Here is a 13,443-nt window from a genome sequence, read left to right as displayed (position 1 = left end):
ACTTTTCTACACACGGCTGCAGTCTAGACTTGAAAGGTTGCGATCAAAGTTCATCAGCTGACCCCAGCTATGATTCCTATCTGGGAATTTAAAACAAAAAAAAACAAAACAAAGAAAAACATTTACAAATCTGCATCAGCGGTGGTTCTCAGTCTTCATTAACTGTGGCACACAGTCTCCACGATTCAAGGCACATTCTGTGATTGTTTGGAAAAGTCACCTGAAGCTCAGTGTGGTCATAAGAGGGGAGGCAGCCAAAACATTAAGACCGTTTAAGAGGGGAAACTGCATTAGCTCAGAGGGGAGGTGGTCAGAGGTTAATTCAATTCACTTTAAGTGAATGTGATGTTTGTTTGACTTTGGAAATGTAAAAAGTGTGCCAAGGTATACTGGTTTGAAAACCTTTTTTTTTTTCTTTTTTAAAGTTCTAAGTTTCACTAGAACCACCAGAAGTGTGTGTGAATGGAAACAGGTTTATATTTACCACATTTCAGGGAAAAGCAGACGCCCCCCCCCCCCACATATGTCAAACCACTGAGCTAAAAAAATCTTTGTGACATGCTGCATGAGGCACTACCTGGTCGGAGATGACACAAAAGACAACAGATTTTACCCCCCGGGAACCAGAACATGGATTAATCTACTCAAATCCAGGAGGCATGTTGTGAGACACACAGCACCTGCTTTAAACACACACAGACTCACTGAGAGACAAGAGCTCGGTTAGATTGTCAGGCAAAGGTACGGCACTCTGGAGCAGTTACAGTTTGGTGAATCCAGCAAAATGATGGGATGGTCATATTTGTTGTGGTTGTAAACAGAAATGGCAAATTAAAAATGAGTGAAAATGGCAACCATTAAAAAGTAATGCAGGAGACAATAAGCCATGTCTCTATCCTTCATGAAATTGTGAAAAATATGTCAAGAAAAAACTAAAAAGTCTTCCAGGGGAGGGCTTGATTGTCTGGGAAATGAGCCTTCATGCATCAAACATGGCTAACGAGACGCCGGCTTGGCAGGGGAGCAATGAGGCCGACATGTTAACTGATGGTGCCAGTTTCACTGCGCTGCTTCTACGACCACTTCGGTGGAAGAAAAATATGCTGTAGGTCCACGCAGACAGTGACAGAGAGGGTCCGGATGGCGATCGTAACGTGGACATAGGAAGAATACATTTGTGGAAACTGATTCACGTGCACATGCACGGACGTACGCTGCAGCTTGAGAAACCTCTGGATGAGCGTGAGCCCTTCTCTTCTGCATCTGTCCCGTCCTGCAGAAAATGGCATGACTCTCAACACCGTGGCCTCGTTCCAGGATTATGGTGTGTGCAGTTGGGAACTCACGAAGTCACCAGCTGGGAAAGTCTCGTTTCACAGTCGGGAGCGTTCACACGATGAGACGAAATGGCCAACTCGGAATGCACCGTGAAAATGTGCAGATTGATGACAATGAAGTGTTGTCATTGTGTCTCTAAGCCAATGCATGGATCATATGATGATGTCCAGTATTACTGATGAAGGTCACTTCTAAGGTTTTTGGTAACTAGCTACATTGACTGGATCAACACAGTCTTCATTGAGTGCATCGTAAAGAAATGCTATTTCCAATGTAGATGCACAAATGATGCACCGAGAAACATTTCACTGTATCTTCCCCTCCGAGAGATCAGTCTGTTTACCACTTTCCAGTTATGTACGAACGCAGCCAAGAGTGGTAAAACTCAAGGGAATTAAATAAAAACTCAGCCTACATTCATTCGTAGTAAATTCTCCAACATTTAAAGGCTAAGAAAGTTCACGTGTATTACTGCATTTCACCTCAGGTGAAAAGATTTTAAGCTTTTCTCGGCATTATTTGGAAAATCCTCGTATTACTATGACCATGTCTGTGACCATCCTTTGTTACTGCATGATGATTTTGGCACATGATTGTCTAATAACCTCTAATTCTTTAACCTGCCCCGGGATCCCGTGTTTGGAAAAGAGCAGAGGGAGTAATTAAATTTCCTGGATTTCATGGTAACTCAGGAGCATATACAGTACACGGTTTCCAGGAAGACTGCACACATCATTAGACGTTCGCAGCGCTTCTCATTGACTGCTGAAGGAAAAACACAGAGGCTTACCTTCCCCAGATGCCTTAGCACATCCAAATTTATGAGGCAGTAAAAGGCACAGCTGGTACTCCCAAGATTAAGTCTTATGAAGACATTTTTCTGCAGCGCTCATGACAAGTCGCTTAACTGCCCCCGTCATTCGCTCTGTGGATGCAAATGTGGTGTATCGTGATTTGCTCTCAGTCCCACAACTGCTGCCCCAACACTTCACATATCACATTATAATAGTGCATTATTGCAGCTTTGTGCTGGTTTCCCAAACATGTGGGGCATTAACAAAACCCACAACAGACTTTCACATTAAACAAATTTCAAATTCAATGTGGAAGGGGATTTGAAGTCATTAATTGGATGAGGGGCACTTCAGCCTACATCTGTAAAATCTCCAGTGTAAAATTAAAAAAAAAATAAAAATAAAAGACTGTTAATAGACAGCGGCGTGTGTTACTGTATCCCAGAGTCCGTCTGTTCTGCGGCGAGCTCTGGGGGAAGGGGAGACAGAGAGGTAGACTTGGTGCTCGACAAATTTTAGGTGTGTCCCGTCTGCATATTGGCGCGTCCGCCTCTCTTTTTCCTTGTTCTCGTCACTTTCTCCGCGTCTCTGAGAAGCAGTTGATCGGAGGTAGAGAGGCTGAAGTTTCTGCTCGCGTTCGACTCGGCCCTCTTTCTCTGCTCTGCTTGAAGCAGAGCTCGACTGGACAGGAGCGCGTGTGATGCCTTCACATCCTCAGGCTTTTCTTAAAAAGTCCTGCTGCGTTCCTGCATCACATTCTTCATCTCCCTCGCATCTCTTGACACTTCGGCCTCTCCGTCCTTCATTTTCCAGAGTGAGTTCATGTGAGAGAGAGAAGCTTAAATCCAGTCCTGCTCTCTCTTTCTCCCTCCTCACACAACTGTCTCGTTGCCTTTTCCTGGTTTGATCCAGCCCTCGCCCGGCGCCCGCTTCCCGCCCCGGCTGGCCCTGCTGTCTCTGAGCAGGCGGGCGGAGCAGCGCTGCCAGGTGTGGAGGGTTTTCGCCGACCAGATCCACATGCCCGACGTGATGCCGACCAGCAGCGACATGAAGATTCGCAGCATCTCCGACGCCACGTACGAGTCTCGGGGGCTGGCCCTGAACTCCCCCCAATGGGAGAGCTGGTAAAGGTAGCAGCCGATGACGGTGGACGCTGGGACGGTGTAGAGAACAGAAAACACTCCGATCTTCACCATCAGGCGCTCCAGCTTGTCAGTCTTGGCGCCGTCCTTCTGCAGATTGGAGCGGATCTTGAAAAGAGCCACAAGGCCTGCGCAGATGAACAGAGTTCCTGCGGGGCAAGGCAGAAACAGCTGGAGTTTAAAGCCGATCACAGAGAGAGGAAAAAAAAACCAAACATGTCTATACATTAACTGTATATACAGATGAATGGATAGATATCAACATATGCTTGATTTGGCCAACATTTCACTCCAGATGTCTTTCCTAGTTTGGGGATAAGGGCCTCACTCGGCAGGGGGATTCAAACTAGTGAACTTCAGGTTAAAAGCGTGGTTTCCGAGGCTCCAGCTCGCGTCGAGACTCCTACACACTGTACAAATAGGTACAGCTGCATCTCCAAAACTGTGATTATCACTGAAGTATTTTATTCCTGCACTCATGAAATGCAAACTAAAAGAATGTGAACAATTTCTATTAGGATGATTAAGATTAGAAAAAAACAAGTAAGCTCCTAAAATATACAAATATTTTCACTAATGCATTTTTTTGTGACTTAAAAGTAAATTTAGGGAGCCTGAAACAAGAAATCTTGAAATAGTTGTTTATGCTTTATGCTTAACAAACCAGTGTGTGGCCAAATAGTTATTTGATAATAATGTAATTACCGATGAGAAGGTACGTGGCCAGTGGTGCCACCACGAAGCCCGTGAGCGCCTCCTGCTGCTGATTGCCCACATAGCAAAGCCCAGTCAGGTCGTCTGCGTCCACCAGTCTCATGATGAGGATGACGATGGTTTTGACGGCCGGGATGGCCCACGCCGCGATGTGGAAGTAGGAGCTGTGCATTTCGATAGCCTCGTGGCCCCATTTCAGTCCAGCTGCCAGGAACCAGGTGAGGGTCAAGATCACCCACCTGCAAGGAGGAGCAGTCGGATGGTTCAAACTTATGTCTTTAGAGTCTGAGCAGACCTCATTCTACAGTATGTCCAACCAAAATGCTTCACAGTGAAGACAAACAGGAAATCAAAGACCAAGTGGAAAGGAAGACAAAGAGCTGTGACAACAGTGCGTGTTCTCATTGCGACATAAGTGGCCCATTCACCTTTTGTGTGAGGTGAAATTAATCCAAGTGGTGCAGAGGTTATGAGACAGATTTTAAAGAAAACAGGATGCAAGTCTCGTGTTCCAATTGTTCCATCACAGGCCGTTCACAATGGCTGATGACAATGGTCAAAATAGGACAAGAGGAAAGGGACTTGACATAATAAAAAGTGTGTGTGTGTGTGCTGAGTGTGAACTAACCAGAGCGAGGAGGCCATGCCAAAGAAATATAGGAGGAGGAAGACAATGGCACAGCCGGTGCTCTTTAGGCCTTCTTGGACCAGAATTGGCACGGCAGCAGCATCCAAGTCACAGGAAACGCGTTCTCTCCCAAGGGTTAGTCGTACCTACAACATAATACGAGGGAAGAAAAAAAAAAAGTTACAATTCACACATTTTGACTGACATCCTGTTTTTCGCTGTGAATTTTAACCCGCTAAATGCCCCTCACCAGGTAGGCCACGCTGTACAGATTGCAGCACATCGAGAGGAAAATGATGGGCCTCTCTGGGTAGGAGAAACGCTGCGAGTCCAAGAGAAACGTCAAGACGGTGAGCGTGGTAGAGAGGAAGCACAGCACGGCCCACACTGCCATCCACGCGTCCGTGAAGACTTTGGCCCCTCGCCGGTAGAGCCCGCTGTCGTAGCCACACTGCAGGGTGCAGCTTTCCGTCTGCTTGAGCCAGGTGTACTGGTCAGGCGCAGAGCCCAGGGCCTGGCACTCCTCCTGGTGGGGCGGGTGGCGCACAGGCTGATACGGGGGCTCCTCGTCCCCGGGACCCTCCATGCACATGTGGTTGTGGTCGTTTTGGGGAGGGAAAAGGCTGCAGTTCAGCACCTAAAGGGCAAACGCGATGATGAAGTAAATGATATTTTAGTTCATTTAGCCATATATCCAACAGTAAAAATAATGAAGAGACTTACCTCTGGCCAAATGAAGCCGAATTCATGGAGCACCGGGAGGCATTTCCGCTTGACAGACAGACACATACTTCCACAGGGGCCGATGGGGATGGGAACCTTGTCCGTGCACATGGGCACATAAACCGAGCACAGGAAGAACTGCAATACAACAGAAATGTAACCTTACAAAATGATAATTAAATGTGTAACAAAAAAAAAAAAAAAGTGAAAACAACCTTTCAGTTATGTCACAACTGTTCTTTGTAAATGTGAATCTAGATCAGAGGAAAAAGCAACGCCACAAGCATCGTTAATTTATCTTTAACTGATGAAACAAATCCAGTGTTCCGTTCTGGGCTTTAGGGAATTTCTGTGTAGTTTGCATGTTCTCCCTGTGCGTGTTTGGGTTTACTACCAAGCAATTAAAAACATGTATAAAATTAATTGATTTCTCTAAAAGGCCCTTAAATGTGAACTTGCGTAACTGTTTGTCTACTTTGCGTTGGAATTGATAAGCGTATATACCTTTCATGGACTGAAGCCTCCTGTGACCCAAAGTTGTACAAAGACAGAGATGGATGAAGGAAAGATGTCTGTGTGCCAACTGAAATGACACTTTGTTTCTTCTTAAAGAAAACAGAAACTTATGACTTGCTGTGACAGAGATGAAACGTAACGGCACCTCCAGCTGGAGACGGTGAAGACGCAGTGAGAGTGACAGCTACACAATGTAATGTTTTATTTCACTGCATTCACTTTGATCTGCTTTCGTGAAATCGCACCGTGAAGTGGGAGGTGAGCGGTGCCAGTGCCGCGGCGCTCGTTAAAAGAAGTGGAAAGATCGCGGAGGGTGCCCTGTGGGCCAATCTTTCTGTGTGTTACAACAGGATTACAGCTGGTAGATAGCTACACCCTGCACTCCCACATGTGCTTCCTCCATCCACATGCTGCTCGTATATGTCTCGCGCTCCTATTGCTGTTTCTGCTTTAACTTTCACTACATTGCATCACCTCCACCGTGCGGTGGGCCTCTATTTTCACCCCTAATCCAAAAACTGGATGACTTGAGTCAAGACGCCAAAGCCCGCACCAACCTGCTCCAAGGTTACACACATACACACACACACACAACTCTGCATCTTCAAAAACAATCTGTGGACTTAACAACACTGGGGGCATGTGCCATGTAATGCTGCATAATCCCCCTAATCCGAGGCTCAGTTTTCTGTGTCCCATGGCAATGGTTTTGAAATAGACGTCTAAATCGAGGCTATAAAGATAGGGAACAGTCTGGAGTCACATCTGACTGCTCTGGGTGGAAAAGCTGCGAGGGAAGAAGCACTCTGGGGTTACAGGAGGTAGTAATTTAAAGTGATTTCATGCTTTTTACAGTAAAATCAGTATGAAGGCAGAGTGTCAAATTGTGCCAGGCTTGTGATATGAAAATTCATGGAAGCATAAAGTACATTTTCACTCGACGAGCCTGAGCAAAAGGAAACAAACATCAGCTCCAGGCATTTGGACTGTGTGATAGCTCCAAAAAAAAAAAAAAAAAAGTGTGTTGGGGTAAAGAATTTGCTTCTGTTTCTCATTTTGAAAATACCAAAATATCGACTGGAAACTAATGAGAACTAAATGTAATGGGCTGGCAGCCTTGGCTCAGCGATAGACCAATCCCAGCTTGAAATAAGCCCTTGAACAGAGCCCAGATGAAAGACGAGTCCAAGAAGGGTGTCAAGGTTGGGAAATAAATACACAGGGAAGTGTTAAACAAATCTCTGTCTGCAAGACTTTATCTGCAAAGTTCGAGTAAAAATAGTCCATCTGTGCACAGTGTTTGTTTGTAGCATCAAAGTTCCGACATTAATAAATGAAGTCCACAAAAAGAAAAGTTCATCAAAATAACTGACAGTGAGGAACTTTACCAAACTCTTGGTTTGTCACACGGCCCTCTGATCGAGCTGTAGTGCAGCTTTATCTCTGCAAATTGAGCAGACAGGCTGCTCTTTAGAACGCATCGTGTTTCTCACAACAAATAAAGAATCTTTGTCCCTAAAAATCACGACAGGCTACTTGTCCCGGGTAATTAATGGCCTGTTGAAATGAAATCAAGCTTTTGAGATGAACGAACACACACCGGTGTCTGCGGGCTGCTTTACCTGCTCACACGTTCACTGAACGCTTCTAAAAGCTCACGATATTAGAAAATATACAGTGCGGTTTCGAGTGTTACTCACTGTGAGTAAAACACACTCGTCCAGTATCGGCCATGTAACACATTCTGGGTGTTTTCCCCCCGACCGTTGGTAACCCGAGCGCTGTCACTTCACTGCTAAAAGCTGCTCGGGTTACCCGTCAGGAAGCCTCCCATTAGAGCAAATGTTAGGCGATACGGCTCCTCTGTCCCCGTTCTCCCTCTTTAGTGTGTGTGTGTGTGTGTGTCAGAGAGAGGAGAAACTGGAGTGTCAGCTAAACCTACAGGACATTTTACGACTGGAGGAAGACTGCTCGGTTTTATGCTGCAGTTGCTCCCAGCCTCAAACATGTGTCTCAAGATGCACACACTAATAATTCACTCAAAAAAAAAAAAAAAAAAAATAATAGAAGAAAAAAAGAAATCACAAACCACTGAAGACTGAATCAATGGTGCATTTATGGAAACTTTATAGGAGCTGGGACTTTATAAAGTTACCATGAGGGAAGTCTCATTTTGAAATTAGGAATATTCTCAACTAAACAGTCAACTGCTTTGCTATATGAAAATGTGTCAATAAATGACATGTAGATATGTGTGGATGAAACGATGCAAATGCTTCATCGCTACAATAGACAAAGTCCATTTTTATGTAAGCACTGGTATTTTTCATTATTTCAGAGGACAACATAAGGAAATGTTATTTCTCATTTCGATACACAATTTCCTACATATTGAATTCTGTCATATCAACTTGGAGGCTCTGAAGAACAATTTGATATCAAAGTGGGAACTTCCCTGTTAGGAAGTACTGGGATGTATTAATAATATTCCCACTGGGAAATGAGACTTTTCTCATGTCCAAGAGAATAATGACAGAAAGGGACGTCCCGTAACGTTTACTACTGACGTGCACTTTTATTTATACGCTCCAAAATTCTCCCTGTTGTGTCACCAGTCAGTCCAATTATAGTAAGTAAAACGTCAGAGACATAATTGGGCCAATCAAGACGAGTCAAACAAGCGGCGTGTTGTCTGAAGACACTGAGGGCGGCATTGTGGAGCGGAGTGCAGCGTACAGCGGAGGAGATTCAGCTGTTGCTGTGTGGGGCATGAACTCAGAGTGTCAACAGAGGGGACATTTTCAATGAAATCAGCATGACGGGCTGGCACAACAGGAAGGGGGGGAGTCCTCCCCCCTCCTCCTATTTTAACTCCACTGGAATCAACCTATATTATGCGGCACATTATCGCTGGCACCATCAGTCTGAACCGCTGCTCTCTGAAAAGTTAGTTATTGCTGGTAGCTCCCCGTCATGTGCTCTGGGACCACACTGATCCTGTGCGTCCGTTTGCGCACGCACGCACGCACGCACACACACACAAATAGAGCAGACTCTCCAGAGTCAGGCGTGCTTTTTATTCGAGCCCGAGACCGATACAACTCTAAATCCGTGCATCGCATTGAGCGTGTATTTTTAATGTCAGTCTGTACTGCGGTGTGTGTGTGTGTGTGTGTGTGTGTGCGCGCGCGCGTGCCCCGGTACCTTGAGCTGACTGGAGCAGCCGTACTGGATGAGCGGCGTGAACGTGGTCAGCTGCAACTCCGCGTCCGACTGCAGCACGTTCCCCACCAGGTTGGGCATCTTGGTGACGTTGTAGCCGAGACCCTGGCACATGCTGATCCGGATGGGGTCACAGGTCATCTCCTCCACGTCGTCCCCGAAAGCCGCGGCCGCGCGCAGCCCGGACAGGAGGAGCACGAGCAGGAGCGGCGCCGTCACCCCGGGCATGGTCACCCCGAGAAGCACCGGCAGGCTGCAGCCTGCTCCGCGGACGCTGACACGCGGGGGTCTCTGGTGGAAAGCACTCCGCGCGAGCCGGGTTATCGCCTTTGCGAACTGCGGCGCGTGTTTGTGGCTCCAGCAGCAGGATCAGAGGAGCGCGTGCAGTTTCCCCCCTCCTGTGCGTATCGGAGGTTCAAGTATCCCAACACAGAAATCCACTCAATCAGAGCTGCGCGAGGAGTGAGCAAACAAATTTAAAAAAAAAAAGTTTTCAGTTAAAATATATATTTTTTAAAAAATCACCTACATTCTGGTAAAATCCCTGATAAAGTCCTTGATGCGTCGTTTCTCCGTTAATCTCTGCTCCAGCGTCCGGATACACAGCAGGTCTGCGTTTTGCGCCTACTGCCTGCAAAGCGTCCAGCACTAAACTTTATTGTGTCTGTGAAGAGTGACTGTTTTCTCCGTCCGGAGAGCGGCCGACCAATCCATGCGCCGGAGCTGGATTCCCCTGACCAACCCCTGGCCAGGAGGGCGGGATCCCGGAGAAAAATAGAAAAGCCAGCCAGCCTCATCTACTACCCCCCCCCCCCCCCCCCCCCCCCCCCCCCACCCCACTCCTTTTCTTTTCGCGTTTTGCCTTCTCCTGTTCTCCTGTCTCATTTCCATTTTCCATCCTTGCCTCTCTCCTTTCCTCCTCTCCTGCAAAGAAAATCAGTGAGCATTGCCCAACTAATTCTGACAATATCCAGAACCTGTATTTATACTGGGGCTGATGTGGCTTCCATGTATTTATGTTGGCTTGTATTTTTCAGATTTTTTTTAAGAGTATTTATTTGAGAATGTGTTTTTTTTTTTCAGTGCTAATGGTCCTTTAAGCCAGTTGAGCACTTCACCACAGGTTCGACTCCTCTTTTCTCACTCTCAGTGCCCATGACATTGTAATTGAAAGTAGGGCCTTAAGTGATGTTAAAGCATTTGAAATCTGCTTTGCATTGCAATGAATGCTCATACTGGACGGGTTTTGTTTGCTGGTGGCACCCAGGGAAAAAGGTCTTTCTTTAAAGGCATGAAACCAACGGTGAAAAGTGTCGTTTTGGCTTTTCTACACTGCAAATGGACCTGGCTGAGAGAGTGTAAACAGCCTGACGGGAGCAAAGCAAGGAATACCTGATTTAGGATTCCTTCCAAGTACATTTGTGCAATACTGAGACCCATACAGCATCTGCCAGGTGTAATCAACTCAACAAACCAAAAGAGCTTTCAAAATACAACACACAGGTGAACATTTTCCCCAAAACTTTAAACTGATCGAGTTTCAAATGAGATTCAAATGCAGATTAACAGGGAGACAAAAACCTTCATTCAAAGCCGTCGGATCCTCTGATTGAGGAGAGCCTTCCATGCTTAATGCATTCTTTGTGAAAAGTCTCAAATTGCTCGATCAAGTTACATGAAAAGCCAAAAACATACAAGCTCACAGAGAAAAAAACATTTACTCTGACTGCCTGCATAATCTCAGACCTGGTCTGCTATCTGCTGACATGACGATGCATACAGAAAGGAATGTTTTGAAGTCAATGTTAGAATGATTTGAAAACTAAGAAAAAAGTTTGTGGATCAGCGTTTCTCCGTCACTCTGATCCCGGAGAGTTTGTGGGAGTTGCTGTTGATAAGCGTGCACGCTGGAATCATGAGTGTGTGGCAGCAGTCCAGCTGGGCTGCCTCGTGCTGCGGTGCATTACACTACGATCTGAAGTGACACTTGATTGGCAGCATCGGTGACCTTTCAACCCAGCCACACCAGCCCCCAACACACAAACTTCCCTGGGCTCTGTCGCCCACATATTCACAAACACACCATCCCCCCCCCGGCTGCTCCCCGGCTGAACCCGGGGTCAAGCCCCCGAGTAATTAGCACTGAGCTGAAACAATAGTGTGCCTAGGAGCTGATGGTTATCAGGGGAGTGGTGAGCGTGAGCACATGCATGAAAAAAGAAAGAAGTGAATGAATGGAAATGGGAAATTGAGAATTCTTGGGAGAAACTTCCTAATGAAAGGCTGATTCAAGGACTTGTGTTTGTGTGGGGAAAAATAGTAATCCAAGTATGCAGAGTTAAAGTGAGGTAAGTTGCAGCCGCACATTAGCAGCCCGAGCTAAGAGCCTTGTGTTTACTTTCACAGCAGTGTGAAAAGCAGGGCTGAGCTCACAACGTGTTGGGATTGACAGACTAATGAGCATCACACTGAGCAGATAATGACCACAGCCACTCTTGAAGCTGTAAAAATTCGGAGTTCATCGTAAAATTAGCTAGTGCATTGAAACAGCATTGATTTTAGTTTATCCAGTTCTCAAAGAAAAGGGAGCGATTCAACAAGGAACACATGCAAAAGTATTAATAAATTGAGCTTGTGCATTTTTTAACATTCACATCTGTTCATCTCCAAGTTTTCTAAATGAATTAAGCCTGTACTTTGAATTTGGTTTACAGAAATCCACATGGAGGGTATTTTTTGGCCATCCTACTTTTATGAACAAACCACTTTCTGACCAAACCGGCAATCAGCTGTGGAAGGAAATGAAGCTGCCAGTGTTTGGGTTAGCCCAAGCATAACATAAACATCTGCACTGACTGGGTAATTGATGGTGACTGTATGAAAATCTGTTTGACGGCTGCATAATAGTGCTCCGGATACTGTAAATATCAAATCAGAGTGTATTAAAATGGCCCTGCGGATGTCGAAGGTTGAGGAGCTGCAGCCTGTCGGGTCATTAATGGTAGAAATCTACCCTTTTCAATGAGAGAATGTTGATTTTTCTTTTTCCTCTTTTAAATTTTACTGCTGCTGGGATGTAATGGATTTGCACGTTAGTGTGCTGGTTGCTGAAACATGAGGTCTGTGTGAGAGTTTGTTTTGCAGCAGAGTGACGCCGATTCCCACTGCTGTAGGCCAAGCAAAAAATAGTCAGGGCTTTCTAATTATGCCACACAGTTTTATCCAACACACTGTTCATGTGATTCCTTTTTGTGCGTTGATGCCAGCAGAAAGGACTCAATGGTGTGGTTTTCCTTCTCCAAATTACCCACCCTTGCTAACATTTTGATGGTTTAATGCTTAAGAGTCCTGCCTTTGGAAGGACATGTGCCCCGGCTGGCCTGGGTTCAAACCTCCCTGAAGCTTAAACTCTCCTAATCCTTGCTCTGCACCGCTGCCACCTTTGTCATTTCCACTGTGACAGAAAATACATGGGCAGAATTATGGATCCGCATGAGGAAGACTGGCTTGGCAAATATAATAAATAAACTTCACCTTCACCCAATGAAGTGAAATATCACATTTTCTCAGTTTTCTTCTTGTGTTTAGCTCAACATCTGTTTTTTTTCTCTCACTTCTTCAGCATCCAATAGAAACACGTGCAGTTTTGACAGTCTGATGATTGGGGATTATATTCCTATTTCCACAACAACACATGACAGGGTCATCAATGTAAAAATTACATATTGAAGTTTGATATTCTCGCCTGAATGAGTCATAAATAATTCAGCGTAAAACCGTTATTCACTCACTGGCCTGCAGTGGCTCTGAGGTTGTGTCTGAACCCCCCTTCAGTGTGCGTCCAGGCCTTGTTAAGTGCGACTTCTGAATGGAAAATTGATGCACCGATTTGGAGGGGCTGATTTAGGATCAGAATTAATGTGGCTTCATTTGAGCAGCAGGCAGCTGCTGAGCTGGAGTCACCCAGGCATCTGTCCGTAATGATTTAATATCAGCTGTTCAGAATTAATTTAGTTTGTTGCTAACTTCCTGAAGGGTTGGCATGGCTGTTTCTTTTTATGGCACACACATATGAACACACACGGTGTAATAACAAAAAACAGACAAACATGTGAAGACCTCACAAAATAGGAAGTTTTGTGTAGCAGTATGATCATTTGACTCTTTGACAGGCTTTTTTACATGTGCAGTAACTCTGCCCCTTCTTTAAATAAATAGTAAACACGTTGGAGTGGCCGCAGTTCTGCTGAGGCCAACTTGGTCCTGCTGTGGGAATGTAACCATTCTAACCTTTCAGCTTGGCAGGCAGAGTGAAAGGCAGCACCCTGAGGACAGAAAGAGAGACACAAGTGTGTATCTGTCACCA

At 45.6% G+C, this 13,443-nt stretch overlaps 1 protein-coding gene across 2 annotated transcripts; it reads right to left on the bottom strand.

Annotated features, from left to right (window-relative positions):
• Positions 1 to 422: 422 nt before the first annotated feature.
• Positions 423 to 9,651, bottom strand: fzd4 (frizzled class receptor 4). 2 transcript variants are annotated; one of them, XM_030109209.1, is made up of 7 exons: positions 9,607 to 9,651; positions 9,060 to 9,528; positions 5,340 to 5,477; positions 4,867 to 5,253; positions 4,617 to 4,762; positions 3,980 to 4,227; positions 423 to 3,423 (listed from the first exon to the last, which is right to left on the bottom strand). In XM_030109209.1, the coding sequence occupies exons 2-7, from the start codon at positions 9,303 to 9,305 to the stop codon at positions 3,005 to 3,007; spliced, it is 1,584 nt and encodes a 527-aa protein (XP_029965069.1). In that variant the 5' UTR covers positions 9,306 to 9,528; positions 9,607 to 9,651; the 3' UTR covers positions 423 to 3,004. The 2 variants fall into 2 exon arrangements, with proteins under 2 accessions (XP_029965069.1, XP_029965070.1); XM_030109210.1 differs by having other exon boundaries at positions 9,060 to 9,627.
• Positions 9,652 to 13,443: the final 3,792 nt, after the last annotated feature.

The sequence above is a fragment of the Salarias fasciatus genome, chromosome 14 (genome assembly GCF_902148845.1).
Source record: "Salarias fasciatus chromosome 14, fSalaFa1.1, whole genome shotgun sequence".
NCBI lineage: Eukaryota > Metazoa > Chordata > Actinopteri > Blenniiformes > Blenniidae > Salarias > Salarias fasciatus.
The sequence above is the reverse complement of the archived record's forward strand: the minus strand, read 5'-3'. Positions and strand labels throughout refer to the sequence as shown.

Bases quoted from the DNA above. Each gene is read 5' to 3' on its own strand.
- fzd4 (XM_030109209.1), bottom strand. From the start codon at position 9,305: ATGCCCGGGGTGACGGCGCCGCTCCTGCTCGTGCTCCTCCTGTCCGGG. The intron at 5,254-5,339 runs GTAAGTCTCTTC...TTTGCCCTTTAG, and splicing joins TCGGCTTCATTTGGCCAGAG to GTGCTGAACTGCAGCCTTTT. The intron at 3,424-3,979 runs GTAATTACATTA...CTTGCCCCGCAG, and splicing joins GGCCACGTACCTTCTCATCG to GAACTCTGTTCATCTGCGCA.